The 20,057-nt window shown below is 39.4% G+C and overlaps 1 protein-coding gene across 4 annotated transcripts in view; it reads left to right on the top strand.

Moving 5' to 3' along the window:
- Positions 1 to 18,297, top strand: part of TPD52L1 (TPD52 like 1) — a 98,647-nt gene extending 80,350 nt beyond the window's left edge. Inside the window, exons 4-7 of one of the 4 annotated variants that reach the window (XM_024759144.1) lie at positions 4,590 to 4,691; positions 9,999 to 10,037; positions 12,641 to 12,701; positions 17,650 to 18,297. In XM_024759144.1, the coding sequence (XP_024614912.1) occupies positions 4,590 to 4,691; positions 9,999 to 10,037; positions 12,641 to 12,701; positions 17,650 to 17,778 (331 nt within the window). In that variant the 3' untranslated portion in view covers positions 17,779 to 18,297. Of the gene's footprint in view, positions 1 to 4,589; positions 4,692 to 9,998; positions 10,038 to 12,640; positions 12,702 to 17,606 lie in introns of all 4 variants that reach the window. The other 3 variants (XM_024759145.1, XM_024759147.1, XM_024759146.1) reach the window with 3 other exon arrangements.
- Positions 18,298 to 20,057: the final 1,760 nt, after the last annotated feature.

Below are 20,057 nucleotides of genomic sequence, written 5' to 3'. Positions count from 1 at the left end.
TGCACCATAAGGTACAGGGTCTGTGCAGTGCATAACTCCAGAGGGACCCTTCACTTAGGCTGTAATGTGTGTGGTACTCCTTGGAGCTTTTAAATGCTCTGAGCCTGCTGACCTATTTCTCATGGATTCCCTAGTTATTTTGTTCGTGGAGCTCACTTCCCCATGTATAACCCTCTCTCATTGCCTAACCCCTAGAAATCTCTTGTCCTCAATTATTGGTCTCTAAGTAATGTATATAAGGACTACTAATTGTTTTCAAGAAATGTAGTGGTTAGCCTAGGGGAAGAGGCCTAAAAGTGTGGGTAGAAAATGTGCATTTTAAAATTTCTCGAAATATAGTATTATTATTTCTCTCCACAAACACTGGAGTTGATCTAATTCACCCTTGTCATCTCCTAGGCAACAAGACACTCTGATGGAAGGCAGGCACACTGCCTACTCTAACCCTACCTCTGTCATTAAAGAGTCACTCAGTTCTTCTGGGCCTCAGTTTCATCACCTAGTCTTCATCTAGTTTCATCAAGTAGTCTTAAGGGATCGGGCTCTAGTGCCTTTCAGATTTAACATTTTATAATTCCCAGAAATAGAGTTAACAGTCCCTAAAATCTTTGACACTCCATTGAGCTATCCATATGTTTGAATTTTAACTTTGAAATTTCACATAGATATAGAGATGCATTTTTCATGGTGAGGGCTTAAATGCCCCTAATACCTCACTAAAGTAGTCAGATGCCTGTAAACACCTGTCTCACATTTTGATACAGAAGCGTTTTTAAAACATAATGTGCTAACACTTATTGCTTACTATATGTAGAGTCACCCCTAGGTATCTGCGGGGGTTTTGTCCCAGGACCCATGAAGATACCAAAATCCATGCATGCTCGAGTCCCTTATATAAAATGGTGTAGTATTTGCATGACCTATATGCATCCTCCCATACACATGAAATCATCTCTAGATTACTTATACTACCTAATGCAGTGTAAATAGTTGTAAATACAGTGTAAATGCTATGGAAATAGTTACCCACTGATGGCAGATTCAAGTTTTGCTTTTTAGAACTTCCTGGAATTTTTTTCCTGAACGTTTTCCATCTGTGGTTGGTTGAAGGCGCAGATGCAGAACCCACAGACGCGGCGGGCTAACTGTACTTCTCCCTGACCAGCTATTTTTAAATGAAGCCATTAAATTTAGAATGTCACACACACACACACACACACACACACACAAAGTGTTCAAAAGTCACTTCTTACCTCAAAATTCAAAGCATTCTCAAATATATAAAAGTTAAACTACGTGGAAAGTTTACAAGTAAATTAAATATTTGCTTTAATTGCAAGAAATTCCTGAAAGAAATGCAGGACCAACGCAAGAAGGAATTCTCTAACTGGTACCCAGTCCCAACCTCATGCAAAGACCACAGTGTGACAGAGTACTTTTTTACTTTTCCCTTGAGTCACCTTTCAGGCCTTACAGATGCAGTACTGAGTGGATACCCGATTGACTGTCTTCCCTTGGCCTTCCTTGATTCCCTCTTCTGTGCCCATTTCCCCCCAGAACCCAAGTCTGTTCCTCTGACACTCACTTGGCCAAGACCCCAGGTGAGTGATGATGGTGAATTGAACTAAGGCAGAGACGAGTAGAGGTGGTGAGACAGTAGACAGATTCGAGATCTATTTGGAGGGCTGAACTAGCAGGGTCTCTTGATGGGTTGACTATGGAGTGTGAAAGGAATAGAAGGGAAGAGAAGATACAAAGTCTCCTCTTTGGGTTATTTAATGGATTATTTCCTCACCAATATGCCTGAGAAACTTTTGCATAGGGAAACATTTTCCTTGCTAATTAGAACTGAGCCTAATTCTAAATTCCAGTCCATGGTGCAAGACCGTGTTTCATCTGTGTATAATATAGTGTCTTCCTCACTTCCATCATGTATGGATTTCATGTTTTACAGCCCATTTTCCATAGATCTGATTTTTGGGGGTTTTTTGGGCCATGCTGTGCAGCTTGTGGGAACTTAGTTCCCCAACCAGGGATCGAACCCGCGCCCTCGGCAGTGAAAGCACAGAATCGTAGCCACTGGACCGTCAGGGAGTTCCCTCTACAGATCTGATTTCATGGCCGGGTTACTACTTTGTGAAAACTTTGTCAGCATCCTAAAAATATAACTGGAATAGCAATTCCACATTTTTCTTTGTTTATTTGTAAATAAATCCTTTTGTTTTTAAGGCTAAAACTACTACCTTTAAATCTTTGTTTTAAAGTCTATCTCTACGCCTAGTTAATCCAACCATCAGGACACTGCTTTGGGAACCTGTTTAGTAGCATGTTTCTTCTGAAGAATTCTCAGCATGTGCCATTTCAAGATCACATCTCCTGAATTCTTGTAATAATGATTGAGGTTTTTATTTCTGGTCCACATTTAGTGCTATATTAACTGCCTTATCACTAATAAGAAGTTAGAGATTAATATTTTATTTTATGTGTAATCTGCCTGCAATTCCATGATTTCACATGATCAAAAATATTCTCCCGCCATAATTAAAACCTAACATCCTATAGTAAAATGTAAAAAGAAAGTTGTAATTTGAATAACTGATATTTTTGTAACTTGGCAGCGAACAAAATTAAGCAAACGTTCTAAAAGCTGTTCCTTTCTTTCATTTTCCCACTTCTCATTTGCTGCTTGACCCAGAGCCGTCCGGGGTCCACCTCCCCTAATCACATACCTCTCCCCAGAGACAAATTACCTCCCGTTCACCAAATTCTGCTTTGACTCTTTTTCCTGTCAGTCTTTCCCTATTCCCTAGAAAATGTCTGTTTAGTAAATGAATATTTGGTTTGGTTATATCATCTAGATAATACTTGATTTTTACACTTCCTGAAAAACAGGCATTGTGTAAATAAATAACATACGGTGCTGATAATATCAGACTCATTCCTTCCTGCTAACAAAAAAAGAATAATAGAATACCATGTTAATAAAGTGATTTCAGTCCCAAGGAAGACCAAGGAGCATGTTTTAAAGCATTTGTGTAGAGTCTGATAGTATATTTAGGGCCGGATGATTTGTGGGAAGTGGAAGGGTGGGAGGGATAACGGAAGTTCCTACACAATGAATGTCAGAGGACATAGTCTTCTTAGATGTACCATATGCATGCAAGTGTTCTAGGCTAAGCAAGGAGCTTTGGGGGAACTTACCTGGGAGCAACATATATGGGAAGAAGATGGTATGTGCATTATAAGAATTAGTTTATAGTTTAGTGGGAAGCAGCCACATAGCAGCCGCATAGCACAGGGAGATCAGCTCGGTGCTTTGTGACCACCTAGAGGGGTGGGATAGGGAGGGTGGGAAGGAGACACAAGAGGGAGGAGATATGGGGATATATGTATATGTAGAGCTGATTCTCTTTGTTATAAAGCAGAAACTAACACACCATTGTAAAGCAATTATACTCCAATAAAGATGTTAAAAAAAAAAGAACTCGTTTATTTTTTAAAAGTCAGTTGAACACTTTTTGGTTTGGTTTGTTTCCGTTTTATTGAGATATATTAAATTAAATATAATACATACAGCAGTGTATAAGTTTAAGCTGTATAGCGTAATGACTTGACTTACATATACTGTGAAATGGTGTATAAAACTTTCGGCTGATTTCTTTTTATCCCCTCAGGTTAGGTGCCTTTTGTTTTCTACTTTATTAGTTAACACTTAGAAATTTCCTAGCCCAGTGGATACACCACCGCCTTTCCTGTCACTATGCTCAAAACCTTAAACCAATTTATTCGTCTTGTTCCATTTGTCACTTATAACCTCCTGTCAGGTCCGTCCATTCTCTCTCTATAATCCATCACACTGCATTGTTCTTACTGTCATGACTCCTAGTTCAGAGCTACAGAGGAGCTTCCTCTGTGATCATTGATTCATTCCTCTAATATTTATTAAGTTTCCCCTGTATCCCTCTGCCACATACTGGGGACACAAAGATGAATGGCTTCCTTGCCCTCAGGGAGTCAGCCTTGTGGGGACATAGGTTTGTGAACAGATCATTGCAGTACTATATTCCTAAAACTGTTTTAAAAAAGTAACTATATTAAGATTATGCGCCCTTCTTATTCCCAGCTCTGAGTATTTGAAAATTAAGTAACTAGTTCTATTTTGCCATTTTATGGTTACTTTTACCCACATAAGCAGTAAAAGCTTAAATTTCCCTTTGAAATATACATTTTCTAATTCATGTTACCATTGATGGCTAGAGCTTTCATCGTCACTTCATAGAGTTAATACATCTCTTTAAGAATAATTCTCTACTCTCAGAGCAGTTCCACTATTTGTGATTAAAGATCTGCACATTCAGATCTGGACTTATATATGGATATTTTTCCTGAATTCAGATTTAATGGTCTGAGTTTCCCTCTGATGAGCGGCCACCAACCCATCCTCCCCAAACAATGAATAGAAACAATTACTTCTGTGGATCATCTTCCTAAATCTGGCTTGGAAAGAGAATTTTCAAAGTCAGGAGAGAGAAGTATGATGAATGTTTTATGGGAAATCATGATATTATCTTTCTCTGTTTTATTTCTAGCTACAAGAAAACACATGAAACTCTGAGTCACGCAGGGCAGAAGGCAACTGCAGCTTTCAGCAACGTTGGGACGGCCATCAGCAAGAAGTTTGGAGACATGAGGTACTGTGGGAAAGAACCACGGGAATGGGGCTAAGCCTTTGGCTTTCTGAGAGAAGGGGAGCATTTTATATATATATATATCCAACAGGTCTTCCTAACACATTCTTTTTTTTTAAGTTGGATTAAAATTTTATGTGGCTGATAGTATTGGTGACTGAGATACATTTTTATATTGGGACATTTTCTGCCTGAAGGTCAGGTTAGTGGGCCTGGTCCCAGAGATGCCCTTTCCACTAGGACCCGACCTAGTAGAAATAGAAGATAGAGGGGGGTGCCTTTAATCACCAGTAATAAGGAGAGATTTCAAAAGAATGCAGCACACACTGAATTTTAATCACTGTAATTTAAACAATAAGTTAAAATATGCCTTCAGTGGAATATTCTCTGATAAACTATTCTTGGTTACATTTTTGTATATATCCAACTAGTACATGTATTTTTTCTATGCTAAATGCATAGATATTTATTCTTTTATTCTAAAAAGGTACCATATAGTGTATGCTCCTGGTAGTATTCTTTCTTTACTTTAGCAATATATTGTGAATATGTTAATAAATGTTTATTGCATCTTCATTTTTTTAAAAATTATTTATTTATTTTTGTCTGCATCGGGTCTTTGTTACTGCACACAGGCATTCTCTAGTTGCGGAGAGCAAGGGCCACTTCTCGTTGCGGTGTGCAGGCTTCTCATTGTGGTGGCCTCTCCTGCTGCAGAGCACGGGCCCGAGGCTCAAAGGCTCAGTAGTTGTGGCTCATGGGCCCAGTTGCTCCACGGCACATGGGATCCTCCCGGAGCAGGGATCGAACCCATGTCTCCTGCATTGGCAGGTGGACTCCAAACCAGTGCACCACCAGGGAAGTCCTTACATCTTCATTTTTAATGGCTGTATTATCTTCCAGTGCATAGCTGTAGCAAAATTTTTAAACCAGTCCCTTTGCTCATTTTGGTTATTTTCAGTATTTGTTATATAAAATTAGGGTGAATATCGAGATTTTGAACCGAGAACCAAGTGACCTCACTATAGGCACCAGGAAAACAATGTAGTATTGACCATTTTTATTTTTCATATTATGTACTAGGAAGTTATCTTACATAGAGTTGTTACTCTCATTTTTTTTGCTTCTTTAAATACCTATCATAGTTTATTTTGAATTTGGCTGATATGCTTAGGAGATTTTTCTGTATAAATCAGTGTCACTTTTCTCTCTAGAAATCAAATTCACTTTTTAAAAACTTCTCAAGTACATTTTATATTTCTTCTTTTTAAAAAATATGTGTGTATTATTTTACTGGATTCTTAAACTATTGCTTTCTTTGTTACCCTGCAGCTTTGATACCTAGAGGCAAATATTTATATCTTTGTGTTTAAGTTATTTTTTGACGTCAAAAATTACTGGATTGTGCCCAAAATTCATGCATCATCTTAACAACTTGGCATTCATGAGGCTAGAGTTAAGTAAGTACATGTGCATGAATCTGAGTACATTGCTTTATCTTCATTTTTGCTAATAAAGCAATAACAAAAAGCAGTTAAAATTCTTCAGAGGCAGTGTGTGTTGAACGGTAAATACTCTGGATTATGAATTAACCCTAACTTTATTATATAAAAATTTGCAGTCATTTCAGTGGCATTAAAACATTTATCTAAACTAATAATAACTCCTTAAAACAGGAAAGACCTTATCACCAGTTATATCCAAGAAAATATATTTTGTCATGTTTATAAAGTTTGTTCTCCACATACTTAGTTGAAACCTTTCACTTGAACACTGGGATTCAGTGGCATAATACTGCCGACTAGAATAGTGTTTCTCTAACGGTAGCAGACCTTAGGGACACCTCTGAAGCTTGACAAATGCATATTCCCAGATTCCACCTCTCTCTCCAAGGTTGCACCTCAGTAGGTCTTGGGTGGCGTCTAGGAATCTGTGGCTGTTCCCAGTTATAAATGGGGATATAAGTAACAACATCTTCAGTTTATTATACAAGTAGCAAAAGAGAGCCTGCCATGTATTAAGCACTCAATAAATGCCAGTTTTTACCTTTACTAAGTGACTCTCTCAGTTACAAGGTGACCCCACAGGATTGAAATTGGGAGAGTCCATGAACAGGAGTGCAGTGTGTTTCATAAGTTGTAGAGAACGAGGACTGTGTTTCACACGTGCAGCATGTTGACATACTCATGTTCCTACAAGAGCTGGACATAATATCAAGGTTGTGTTGACTGCCTTTCCTCCTGTTTCAATGTGGCTTTGTTTTAGCATAATGGATAACCTGTTTCCCAGGAGTTCCAAACTTTTCATTAATTATTGCTCTGTGTAGAGGATACAAAACTTCCATTACAAACTGTGGCTAAAAATATTGGGAAATGTAGTCCACATTCAGATATGGGCCTGTAATATTTTGTAGACCTATATTTTCAGGCCTATATTTTTCTCAAACTATAATATCTAACATTTGAAATAAATGAGGATAACTCTGTGAAAGCAAAAAGTTTTACAAAGAATTGTTACTTTTATACTAGAACAAGTAATATACGTAAAAGTCATATTTGAAAAGTATTTAAGTTTAATATAATAACGATTCTCAAAAGAGAACAATTAGTAAGTTTTAAATTTTTCGTTCAAATTAATTTGCCAATTTATAAAATGATAGTGGGGAAATTTTAAAATTTTATCACAGGCATTTGACTTTGAACCCCTTTTCAGTTTGAAAGTATCATATTATTTTATATTTTGTTGGTTATACCATAAAATTCTTTTGTGAATTCTGGGAACAAATTTCTGAACTTCTTCAAAAAGATTGACAGAAGAATTCAGATACCTGAGAAGAAAAACAGTACCTCTCAGTTTTGTGGGTTTTTTTGGTTGTTGCTGTTGTTGTTGGCTGTACCGCGAGGCTTACGGGATCCTAGTTCCCCGAACAGGGATCGAACTCGGGCCCTTGGCAGTAAGAGCTCAGAGTCCTAACCACTGGACCTCCAGGGAATCCCCTCTCAGTTTTTCTTTAAAATAATTAAAAGTTAATGCTTACAGGTTTTGAAAACCTAGAATTTGGGCCTTTTAATAACTGGATGAAAAGCGCTATGTTAGGATTTAATTTAGATGTTTTATAAAAATAAATAAGATTTCCTGAGCTAAGGTTCTCATTTTCTCCTGACGGCCACTAAGTGAAGGCCCCTGAGCCTGGTCACGGAATTGCTCTGGCTTCTTCTCCACCTGTCAGGTAACGTGGTTAATAGCTACCTAACTAGACTGTTTTCTCTGAAGTTAAAATAAGGTCACATTTATGAAAGTAACTCTGAAGAAATGCAAGCTATTAGAATCACTTTTATATTAATAATGTTGCCATCTTCTTGGGACTTCTCGGTGAATTTGTTCAAACTGCGTGTGATCTAGTGGAGTGGAAATCTTTGGAGGAGGCGTGTGACTTTATTAGAGAATCCAGCCACCTCTATATGTCCATGAGAAAAATAGTGAGAAGCACACATACGGTAGGTTGGTAAAGTAATTGTGAAGACATTAAAAAGTCAGTGTACTCTAAAAGAGTAACAAATGGGGTCCCCTCGTCTTTTCCTTGGGGCTCTTCAAAGAGGGGACAGTGGGCAGTGAGGCCGGCTCCTTGCATCCTGATGTGCTAACCCTGCTCCTGCTCTTCTCTCCTGTGCTGCTCCGGCTGCAGGTCTCACTCCATCGGGTAAGCGCTGCCCCCAGGGCCCTGCCGGCTCCCTAGCAGTTCCCTTCCTCCCCGGAGCCCCACTGTGGGTGCGCTTCAGCCAAAGACCAGGTCTCTGTTGCTGAGAGTGTTCACAACCAGGGAGAGTTACAGAGTATAGGGCGCCTAATATATTTGAATCTATTTCAGCCCCTGTGTATCTCACTTCTGAATCATTTACACGACTTTCACTTGCTGAGACATCCCTCAGGAATCTCCTTCTGCATCATGCCTTCTTACACTGGCAGAGGTCCTTAGATTCAAAGAAGAGGAAAGTGGCAATTGCGAGTTGCGTATGTTTACGAAACTTTCAGAAAGTGAGGTCGAGAAACAGAAGTTTTTCCTCTAGATTGTTGTCTTTTTCTGAATTCCTAGTAACTGTTACTTAGGCAGATGATTTACCTTCAACTCTCTGTACCTTCTGAAGGTGAAGAGGAGAAAGGCCACTGGAAGAGCTCAAATGTTAGCAAGTGTGCAACTGTCAGTCCCACGTCTCTGAATTAAGCCTCCTTTTAGGTAGAATCTTATTACATGCCTTAAAAAAATTTTTTTTATTAAGAAAACTACCTGTATTTAAAGAGATGAATAATTTATAACGCTGATGAAGTTCTTTTAGTAATTCTTTTTTTAATGTAACTTATGAGGAAATATTTGCCTATGATTTCTAAATGGAGTGTCTAGGGTAAGACCGTAAGTATCCCCTGCACTTCTTTGTCCTTTTCTTTCTGAGTTCTAGTAAAGTGCCGCCCCTACTGATGACCTCAGTGGATATTGTTGGGGAAGGTGATGAGTCTGATCCCCTACCTGTTAGCTTCCTGGGAGAAGAGAAGGCCGGGACTGTGGTGGAAATTGGATGAGGGCATGCTAGCCTAGGAAAATGGACCCCATTTTGCTTGCTCCCTTCCTGCAGCCTGATTTCCGAGTGGAACTCACATAGAAATAACAGGCAGTCGATCAGCGGGAAGACGAGTTAGCCGCTGTAGGATCAACAGGGTGAGAAGGTTGATGATCTTAAGAGTTCTCAGAAAAGTTGATCTTTGTACCAGATGTCCTGGGATGGATGCAGAAGCCCTGCCACCATGTTGGACTGTGTGAATTGCGTTTACCTGGCATGTGTTTCCTTGATTGACTCATGTTAACTACACACAGTCCTCTGGAGTGCTTCTCTACAATGGAATGATTAGCTTTTAGCTGCCTGGCTCTATGTGCTAGGTAGGCACTGCCCCTTGCCCCTTACTGTCTTCCTGAACAGGAGAAGGGAGCTGGACCAGGTGAGCATGTCCACCAGCTGTTGGGCTGACCTAGGGCAAACCAGACAGTCTCCTCCTCTCCTCCCTGGCCTACAGGGAACCTACAGGAAGTGAAATAATATGTAGCCATGGACCACCTGGTCTCCTTATTCCTTTGGAAGTGACTGTGGCCCATCCTACCCAACAAAAACAAATCTCATCTTGGTGGGGTGTGCAGGGAACACTTCAGATAGTTGAAATTGCTGTTTTGAAACTGTGAATAGGGAGTTTCTCATGTACTTATATTGTGCTATCTTTTTTTCTTTCTTTTTTTTTTCCCTTTAATCTGCTTTTGCCCTGAAGCTACTCCATTCGCCATTCCATAAGTATGCCTGCTATGAGGTAATCTGTGTAAATTATTTTACATAATATCAGTGTATAATGTGCATGAAGTGTTAACTTTATTGATACATTGTGGGTTTTTTCCTTCTTTATATAAAGGGAAATGCCATGACCTATCTTATGCTCTTTTCTGAGGGTCCTCAGGAAAAAAGGCTGACAATCCTGTACAAGTATTGTAGGTGTCATGGGCTTGGGCTATTGACCAGACACACTGGGTTAAGTCCAGACACTCTTGATTTGTGTGACCTGAGGGGTGAACTTGGCAGCCTTGGGAAGGTCACCTCAGTGACAGCATTTTCATCATGTTTAAAAATAAGAGGCTAGAACCAGCTTTACTGCTCTTCCCTTGGTGCTTCCAGGAGCCCTAGTGCTTCCTTACGCTGCCCTGGTTGGGGCTCCATGGGAGGGGATCTAGTCTCTGGGACCCTCGCTCACTTCAGTCAGAACTGTGCCTCTTCTTCCTGCTTTATATTATATACTGTGGTGTGAATACATTCTAGAGGGAGTTCAGTTACTCTAAATAGTTTGAGCCCACTAAAGACAAATTCTTTCCAGGGTCATTTGCAGTGCTACAAGTTTGTAGTTGTATATGACATGATTAAATCTGAATAAATAGTTTCTCCATATTCCCCAGCATGCACTCTAGTGTAATTTGATTAGAGGAATGTCTGTTTTATATAGCTGATGATGTCTCTTCTACACTGGGGTTATGTGGTTACTTTGGAAGTTTAACCACAGCATTTGATTTCCCTAATTTGGTGGTAAGTAGAGAGCATAGATTCAAGATGGCTTAGTTCATATTTGAATGACTTGCTGCCCCTAGAATAAGAGCACCAGAATTGAGCAGTGCAGCCTGCAGCTCTGAGCTTCTTTACTTGTTAAATTTTAAGTCTGGGTGTCCAAAAAAGCCTTGAAAAAAAAATATGAATCAGGAATTCATAAAAATATGAAACCAGGAATCCATCTAGTGACTTATGGGTCAAATGTATTCCTTGTGAGCTTGCCTGAAATTAACTTAAAAAAAAAAAAAAAAAAAGGTTTTGCTCAACTAACATAAACCATGAACCATTAGGCTGAACTGTCTGCCCACTGTGGTCCTGTGCGACTGATGGATGACAGGTAGTTAGTCATGTGACCAGCTTGGCCAAATAAAACATGCATTGGAAGTAAAGTGCTAATAAGTGTACACTTCTGAATCCTTCTTATGTAATTTCACTAATATTTCATCGTGAGACAGGTACGGTGGAGGATTCCTCACAGGAATTCAACTCATGTTTGAGTCATATACAAGGTGTGATGCCATGCTTGGGCCCTCTGAACTCACCACTGTTACTTCATACAGCCTGGATGCAAATGCATTTGTGACCATCCGGAGCATCAGAGTCTTGGGAGACAATCCCTAATGAAGCCAAATTCATTCGAAAACATATCCTCTACATTAGTTTCCTCTTGATAATATTGGAGCCATGCTGCAGCCCACACCATACAATGAAGCCCGTATTTTATAACCATCCGCCCTTATGAAGTTTCTTTAGGCCATTCCTCTTATTTTATTTCTTCTGCACTCAAGAGAGAATAGCAAGTGGCTTATCAAGTATAGTAACGTTCAGTTGAATTTTTTACCTGAAAATGATGGCAGTTGTTGTTGCTGAAAGCCAACATGAACACAAGATTTAAGACACATTTTTAATTCAGTTCCTGTTTCCTTAGTTGGACTTGGTGATATCATTTTTAATGGTAATGATGTCATTAAGTCATAATGTCATGTGGCCAAATCCAGTATAGGAAACCAAAAAGCACCAAATAAAGATCTAAATCTTAAAGTTACAAGATGGTATGTAGATAATTTAACACAGTGAATGAGTCACAAATAAATTGTCGATAGACAGCAAAGGTTCTGTCTGGTAAGAACAAGTAAGTGTATCTTCTTTGGGAGGAAATATAACACGTGCCAATAGCACGATTTTGATCAAGCATTAAACAAGTAGTGAGTATATTTCAGCCTAAAATAATGGGCGCACTGACTTTCAGAAACACTGCTTCCTGGATGTTGAGAAAATGCTTAGTTTTAAAACTTTAAAGTTTGAAAACATCTGAACCTTTTTTTCCCTTTAGCTATTTCTGTCTTGTGTCACATTCACTAAAATAAATGACTTTTAAAATTCCAAGTGGGAAAACTCGAATGTGACGTTCTTCAGATAGACTTTCTATTGGTTATAAAATAACTGAGCTGGGAAAAGGAGTGTTACGATAGAAACAATTAATTAGTAAATGAAAAATTAAGCTATCACTCCTTTGACTCGTTGGAAATGATGTACGGTGCACCATGGAATTATTACAGTTGTATCCTTGCCAAATGCTATATTATTTATTCTATAGTTATCTATTTTACTTAGAAAAATTCCATGTCGGGTTATGGTTTCTGGATCTAACCTAGCAGAAGTGAAATAAATTTGAAAACATGGTTGGTGTAGGTGGCAAATCAGCAACTGACTCTGGTGCAGAGGTGATGTTTGCAAGTAAGAGCAGAAAACAGGCAGCGCAGCACGATTGCTAAGACAGCTAGGTCTTCGGAGCTGACCTCTCTTTTTTTGTTATTTTAGGAATTCTCCTACTTTCAAATCATTTGAGGAGAGGGTTGAGACAACTGTCACAAGCCTTAAGGTACAGATGAAGTGAATTTTGTGTCGCTGGGTTCGTTGAATCAGGACAGCTTAGGCATTGCTGCCATTGGCTCCAAAGGCGGGGCTACCAGCATTTGAAGGCAGCAGTGCACAGAGTCACTTTTCTTCACATATAAATCTATAAAGAAAACCAATATTGAATAGTGTTACTGTAGCCATACCAAGTTGTTTATATAAATAAATCATTCAGAAGTGAACTGTTCATGAAAGCGAACTGGGATTTGTGTTGATCTGTTCACTGGTTAGAACTCTTAATGCTATCCCCCAGGAAGCAGATATGTGATAGGTGACTGTGGATAGGACAAAGGATCTGTGAACTCTGAAATTAGAGTGTAAGTGAAAGTTCAGTAACAGCTCAGAGCTCCTCTGGTTTGGACACGGACCAGTAGAAATGAACTTGGTTCCTTGCGCTATCCTGCCATCCACCGCCCCTCAACACCACTTGCCTGCTCCACTCACGTACTGAGCACAGCACAGTGTGGTTATCATGGAGGGAAAATAAAGCTGAATCACAAAATGCATTATTTTGTAATAGTGCATTTGTTCCCTGGGTATAAACTGAAAGTATACCTGTTCTATAGTAGGTGCTAAAAAAAAAAAATCATTGAATTTATTGTTTGAGCATAGATAAGTTAACGTACAGAGGATAAAAGAGCAAAAGTAAAATCAGTCTAGTCCTAACTGTATAGAACGTTTAAAACACGAAAAGTCATTGATACTACTAAGATTTTTTAAAGATACCACCTAAACTTAATTACATCTTGATACCATTATCACTATTTTACATACAATCCATTTCTATATTTCCCTATTACTAGGAAAATTAAGAATATGTGTGATCTTTAATCAGATCAAAAGCACATATAGGCTCGTGCTGATTACCCAGCTGCTTCTGAATCATACGACGCTCACATGTGCTGCCAGATGAGAGTCTGTGAGGGTATAAGTTATTCCTTAGTCGAGGTCTTAGATGCTCTTATTGATTTTGACCTGGAGGGTCTTTCCCCTTAGAAGAGGCTTTCACATAGTCTTCTCTTTTCCAGATCTGTGATTAGGTGTTTAAGGCTCAAGAATGAAATTATTACTCAACATTTACCATGCTTTCATTGATTTCATTTACCAGCAGTCTCTAGTTGTGCAGTTTTACTGCTCTGCCTGTCAACATTATCATTTATTTAGGGACCCAGGGGAGCCATTAAATTGCCGCTGTTTGTAGGAAAAACTTTTTATGGGTAGAGACCTGCAGTGTCACAGACGTTTCTCATGCCAGAATATCTAGTTTCAAAACAAAAGATTCCAAAAACCCCAGGAGTTAATTTCTCAACATTTGGTTCTCAGCCTTAAGACAATCCAAGAAGGATGGATTCTGTTGTCAGGTTCTGACATAGGAGAAGTTGTGCTTTTTAGGTTTTCTTTAGAAGAAGGAGGTATGAAGAAGCAAAAGAAGAATAAAGAACAACCTGTTTTCATTTGCTTTCAGGAAACTCTGGTTAGCTCACAGTTCATATATGAGATAAGTGTCTGATCCACACTGTCAGCCTCTCACTTTTCTCACCGCATCTGGATGGAAGGTACAGAGCCTGCCGCCTTCCTCAGACATGCACAAAACTAACTCAGCCAACTGGATACTAGCCTGTGTCAAGACCTCCTGAAAGCAGATTCTATGTCTGCATGATTGTCCATGGGTCTAACAAGACTCACGGCCCACCCACCACCTAGTTTCTCTTTCTCTGCCCACACAGGCAACAAGAGAATAGCTAATAGTCATGCTGTGTGTCAGACCTCCCACTTCCTCAATAATTACAAACTTCTCATTCCTTTTTTTCCCTCCAGACTAAACAATAGATATTTAACCCTTCTGTGTATAGTTTATTTTCTGCATAGTTTTCTTTTGTGTTCTGAATCTTCTCCAAAACTTCTGTAACTTTTCAATCCTGAGGTTATTTCCTGCTGAGGGAATGACTCATGAATCAGTACAGATGAGTGAAATTCCTTGCAGGTCTATATGCTGTATTTCCACTCACACATCTTGCTTTAAGCCTGATTTTTCAAACACCACTTAGAGGGAATCGTGTTCATATTTGTGTTCTATTAGGAGTAATGTTCTGCTGTGAAGCGACGTCCGTTCCTGCCATCTTTGCACACAATCTATCACACCATCTGGCATTTGCACGCAATGGATCGTTCTTATTTTATACCCAATTGTGTAGATAGTTTGATTTCCCATGAAAAACTTGCCAGTTCATCAAAATCATATAAAATTTAGTCCTTTCTGCCTACATCCTTGTAATACATCAATGTATTACTTGACATCTTGGCTGGTGTCACCTGTACACTCAATAAGCACAATTTCTATTTCATCTAAAACAAGCAAACAGAAAACAGACCCAGAATCAGCTCCTATGAAACCATATTTGGAATGTTCTACTATGTTCCAGTGAATCATGGGCAACTACATCCCCTCTGACCGTTCTGCACCCATGTCAAGCAGAACATATTTTTAGTGCCCCTACTTTTTGGTGAGCACATTGTATGGCCTGAATTAAAACCATAAAAAAAGGTAAGATATACTTACTGTTTCTTTGTGTCCTTTCAACCGGATACTTTTATTAAGAAAGATCAGGAAGCCCAGTTCAGTAATTCAAATAAAATTTTTTTGCAAAGAGCAGTTATAGTGTTGGGGACACAGTGACAACTTCTTGGATGAAAAAACATTTTGAAGGGAAGGGTCCGGGAGAAGCTTATTGTTCACATCTCTGCTTAAGGAGGTCCTTGGCTCAAGTATTGTAGTGTGTAGTTAAAACCCGCATGGTTAGGAAACCCCTTTAGTCCACTCCTTTCTTGGCCAAAGTGCTTTATTTCCAAGTGGTTTCCTCCCTCTTTATTTTTCTATTTTGATTTAAGAAATCAAGAACTAGAAGGGAAGAACAAAACAAAGTCCAGAAGAAAACATCAGTAATTGGTATTCACCTGATTTCAACACTGTGTGTGACTTCTCTTGCTAAAGAGAATGCGACTAAAGAGGAAGGCGGAAGACGGGAACTATTAGTAGAGTTAATTACATTGAATTAACCTTGCCTCTCTCGGAAAAGAAATAACCATAGTGAACAATCAGATAGTTGAAACCAACCCCCTGCTTCTTTCCAGTGCTAAGGTAACACAGAGTGGAGGAGGAATCAGTGCTCTGTCCCTGAGGTCTGCAAACTAAGGTTTATGGGCCAGATTCAGCTGGTTGCCTATTTTTGAGCCGTCTGTATGCTAAGAATGGTTTTCACTTTTTTTTTAATGGTTAAAAAAAATCAAAGGAAGAACAATATTTTGTGATTTGAAAATTAAATTACACGGAATTCACATTTCAGTGTCCATTCATACAGCCTGTATGGAACACAGCCATGCTCATTCACTTATGTATTATCTTGGCTGCTTTCTACAATGGCTGATTTGAGTATTTGTGACAGAGACGATGTGGTTCCTAAGCCTAAAATATTTATAATCTGTCACTTTCCAGAATGAGTTTTCCAATCCCAAGCAGAGTGGAAAAATTCAACTTAGTAACTGAATTTACAGAGGCAGAGGGATTTTAGTGACAATGGGAGAAAAGTTCGTGTGTGATTTGCGATGACTGAACTGCTTTTAAATCCTGGTTAAGGTTTTAAAAGGGCAGGCCAGGCAATTGGCAGGTACATTTCCCAGTGTGGTTTATGTCCTTGTGAGTGATCATACGTGACAGTGAGGTGTAGACAGCATTTTGGGAAGAGCAACATCTTCTATACCTTTCTTTTCCTCAAAGTATTTTTCCATATTGTTAATGGTTAAAGGAAGGCCGATGTGGCCATTAACAAGACTTGCATTAAGCATTTTGGACCATTAAATATTCTTTTGAGAGACCTTATAATAAGGAATTTTTCAAAATACTTAACCATATTTCTTTATTATAAATTGATTTCTTCCTGACTATATTCTTTTTTTTTTTTAATTTTTAAAAATATTTATTTATTTATTTATGGCTGTGTTGGGTCTTCATTTCTGTGCGAGGGCTTTCTCTAGTTGTGGCAAGCAGGGGCCACTCTTCATCGCGGTGCGCGGGCCTCTCACTATCGCTGCCTCTCTTGTTCTCTGCGGAGCACAGGCTCCAGACGCGCAGGCTCAGTAATTGCGGCTCACAGGCCCAGTTGCTCTGCGGTATGTGGGATCTTCCCAGACCAGGGCTCGAACCCGTGTTCCCTGCATTGGCAGGCAGATTCTCAACCACTGCGCCACCAGGGAAGCCCCTGACTATATTCTTATTAGCCAATAACAAGTACACAAAAAGAGAGCTTCGTAAAGCATCATAACTTTGCATTTTAAGGTATATTCCTCCTATAAAGACAACTGCCTGGAAAGATATGAGAGGAGCAGTGCTTAAGCCATGATTCATCTCCAACTCTCAAAGTATTAGAAACCAGAAATCATGTTCCATTGAGCCACTCTGCTTTTCAAGAGACATTTTTCGGAAATCCAGATTGCCTTGCTAAATCCCAAATGGAAAACTCAAGCTGGAGTCACTAAAAGGCATTCACACATTTGTGAAATTGGGGGAATTTATCTAATATCCCATTCCATTTGATTAACTCGGTTCTCTGGGTGAGTGAGTAGATGGTGCAAATCCACAGATCTGCATATGCCCCTGAAGGGACTGAGAATTTTAGATGTAGAAGAGACAAAGAGAGAGTCGCTAAATCTGTACAAATTACAGTTTCGAGTCCAGTCGCAGGACCCAAATATGAATGATATCCTAGCCCCCTGCTAAAGGAAACTAACTTCTCTACATCCTTTGCATCCCCTTTCAAGAAGACAAGTATATTTATGAACTTGAAAGCAATCGATCTTATTTTTAAAATTACAGAAATAACGAAATAACTGCATGTGCGCGTCTCAACCCGTTTCAGACGAAAGTAGGCGGGACGAACCACGGCGGAGGCAGCTTTGAGGAGGTGCTGAGCTCCACGGCCCAAGCCAGCGCGCAGAGCTCGGCCGGCGGCCCCCGGCGGGCCGAGGAGGAGGAGCTGCAGTGCTAGGGCCCCGCCCGCGCCCGCAGCCGCCTCCAGGGACCCTGCCCTGCCCGCGCGCAACCGGATATGAAGACCAGAATCCCACTGGAAGACCCAGGCCTTGACCTTGTTCTTCAAATGGCTTCTCCTGAAAGTTTAATTAAATGATTTCCACTTGAATTTGTGTTGATGATGGACCACGTGACCATCACACTTTAGTATTCATAGATTGTCATCTTTTAAAATGTCGGCTGCAGCAGGTACACAGTTGGTCACGACCCTTGTTTTTTGTGTAATTCAACATATTTTCCAAACATGTAGCTATTAATTATTTGCTTTGATTTTTGCTTGGACTCCTGTACAAAGTGCATGTCTTTGAAGGCTCAGTGCCGCCTTTCAGTTCTGTCCACAGGATGGGGCTCTTTCTGACCGTCTCTAGCAGTGATTGGGATGACGCTGAGAATTTCATCAAACTGCTTCCAATCTCCCTCGCCTACTTTAATTCTTTATGTTTATTTAAGCAATTAAAATAATTGATTTTAATGACGACTTTGAATTCTTAATTTCTTTACGTTTCAGTTCTGCTGATGACCTTGAAAGGTGGTAGGTATAATTCTGCAGATGCTATTTTAAATCAACTTCTGCTAATTTGGAAAATATGAGAGAGGATATGTAAGTAATTATAACCTCAACTACCTTAGGATGCTGAAACAATCTACAATTATAAAATTCTCTCTAATCTACCTAGAGTAGTAGTTAACTTGGTAACTACTGAGTTAAGTAGGCAAGAGATAGCTGAAAAGGGAATTGCTAGAAAATGGGAGAAGCAGGGCTCTGCAACGGTTTCCAGTTTGCAAATTGCTCACAAGAATGAAAAAAGCATCAATCAGTACAATCAGATTTCTGCAGTACTGTTTACCTTCCACATCATATGCTTCTTTTTTCTTCTAAATGGGAACATACATTTGTTATTAGGTAGAAGGTAGCATTTGTTGTTAGTAGCATCCTATAGCTACGTTTTTTAAATGTACACTGTAGAGTGTAGAATAGACCTACCAACTAAAAATTCACAATTTAAATAAGCAATATATATAACTATATATTATATATAAATGATATATAATACATATAATATACATAATATAGATAGCAATATATATAACTATATTATATATAAATAATATATAATACATATAATATACATAATATAGAGAGATAGTATGTTCATTGTGTTTTGGTTTGGTTTGGTTTTTTTTGCGTTGTGCGGGCCTCTCACTGCTGTGGCCTCTCCCGTTGTGGAGCACAGGCTCCGGACGCGCAGGCTCAGCGGCCGTGGCTCACGGGCCCAGCCGCTCCGCGGCATGTGGGATCTTCCCGGACCGGGGCACGAACCCGCGTCCCCTGCATCGGCAGGCGGACTCTCAACCACTGCACCAGCAGGGAAGCCCCATTGTTCATTTTTTAACTTATTATTAAACAGAAGTGGATATATGTAAACAGTGAAGTAAGACCAACCTAAAAACTTCCATTGAAGTTAATGCAGCAGGACAATCCATACACCTAACTGAAAATCGAACTGGTTCAGGGCCACATAATCTCTGAGGCCTGAAATCTCAGGAGCAATAGGTGTGGGGCTATAAACTTGAAGCAGAGTGGACAAAGGAGCCCTGCCAGTAGGAGCGTTGGCATTCTCCCTAATTTATCCTTCCAGCCTGCTGGTTGAAGCCAAACTGGCTTGTGACTGTGTTGCTCACCCCCTGCTACAGCGTGTCCTCGGTCTCTCTGTGACCAATCTGCAGTTGCCTGGTCACCTTTTGTAAACTCACTGCCGTTGTTTTGATTGCATTCAGCACCCTGCATTGTATTAGAAAATGCAGTTATGTTGCTATAAACGTATTTTCATTCACCAACCCATTTCTGCACACAGTAGTCTCAACCCTACAATCTGAAAACACAGTATTAAAATTAGGTAGAAAAATAATCAAGAAAATTAGTGTTAATGCCTCAAAGCTAAAATAAAATAAAATATATTTTATCTGTTTATTTTATTTATTTTAATTTTTTTGGCTGCACCAGGTCTTAGTTGCAGCATGCAGAATCTAGTTCCCTGACCAGGGATCGAACCCAGGTCCCCTGCATTGGGAGCATGGAGTCTTAACCACTAGACCACCAGGAAAGTCCCTAGCTGTTTATTTTAAACCATTCTTCAAAAATTCTAATTTCATCAGTTTTTTAAAAACTATATTCCCATCACCTCTATTAATTGAAAAGTTTGTTTTTAATTAAAATTATTCCCTCTCATCTGG

This window comes from Neophocaena asiaeorientalis, unplaced genomic scaffold (genome assembly GCF_003031525.2).
Source record: "Neophocaena asiaeorientalis asiaeorientalis breed wild unplaced genomic scaffold, Neophocaena_asiaeorientalis_V1.1 scaffold5, whole genome shotgun sequence".
NCBI classification, from domain to species: domain Eukaryota; kingdom Metazoa; phylum Chordata; class Mammalia; order Artiodactyla; family Phocoenidae; genus Neophocaena; species Neophocaena asiaeorientalis.
This window is presented reverse-complemented; position numbering and strand designations above follow the sequence as displayed.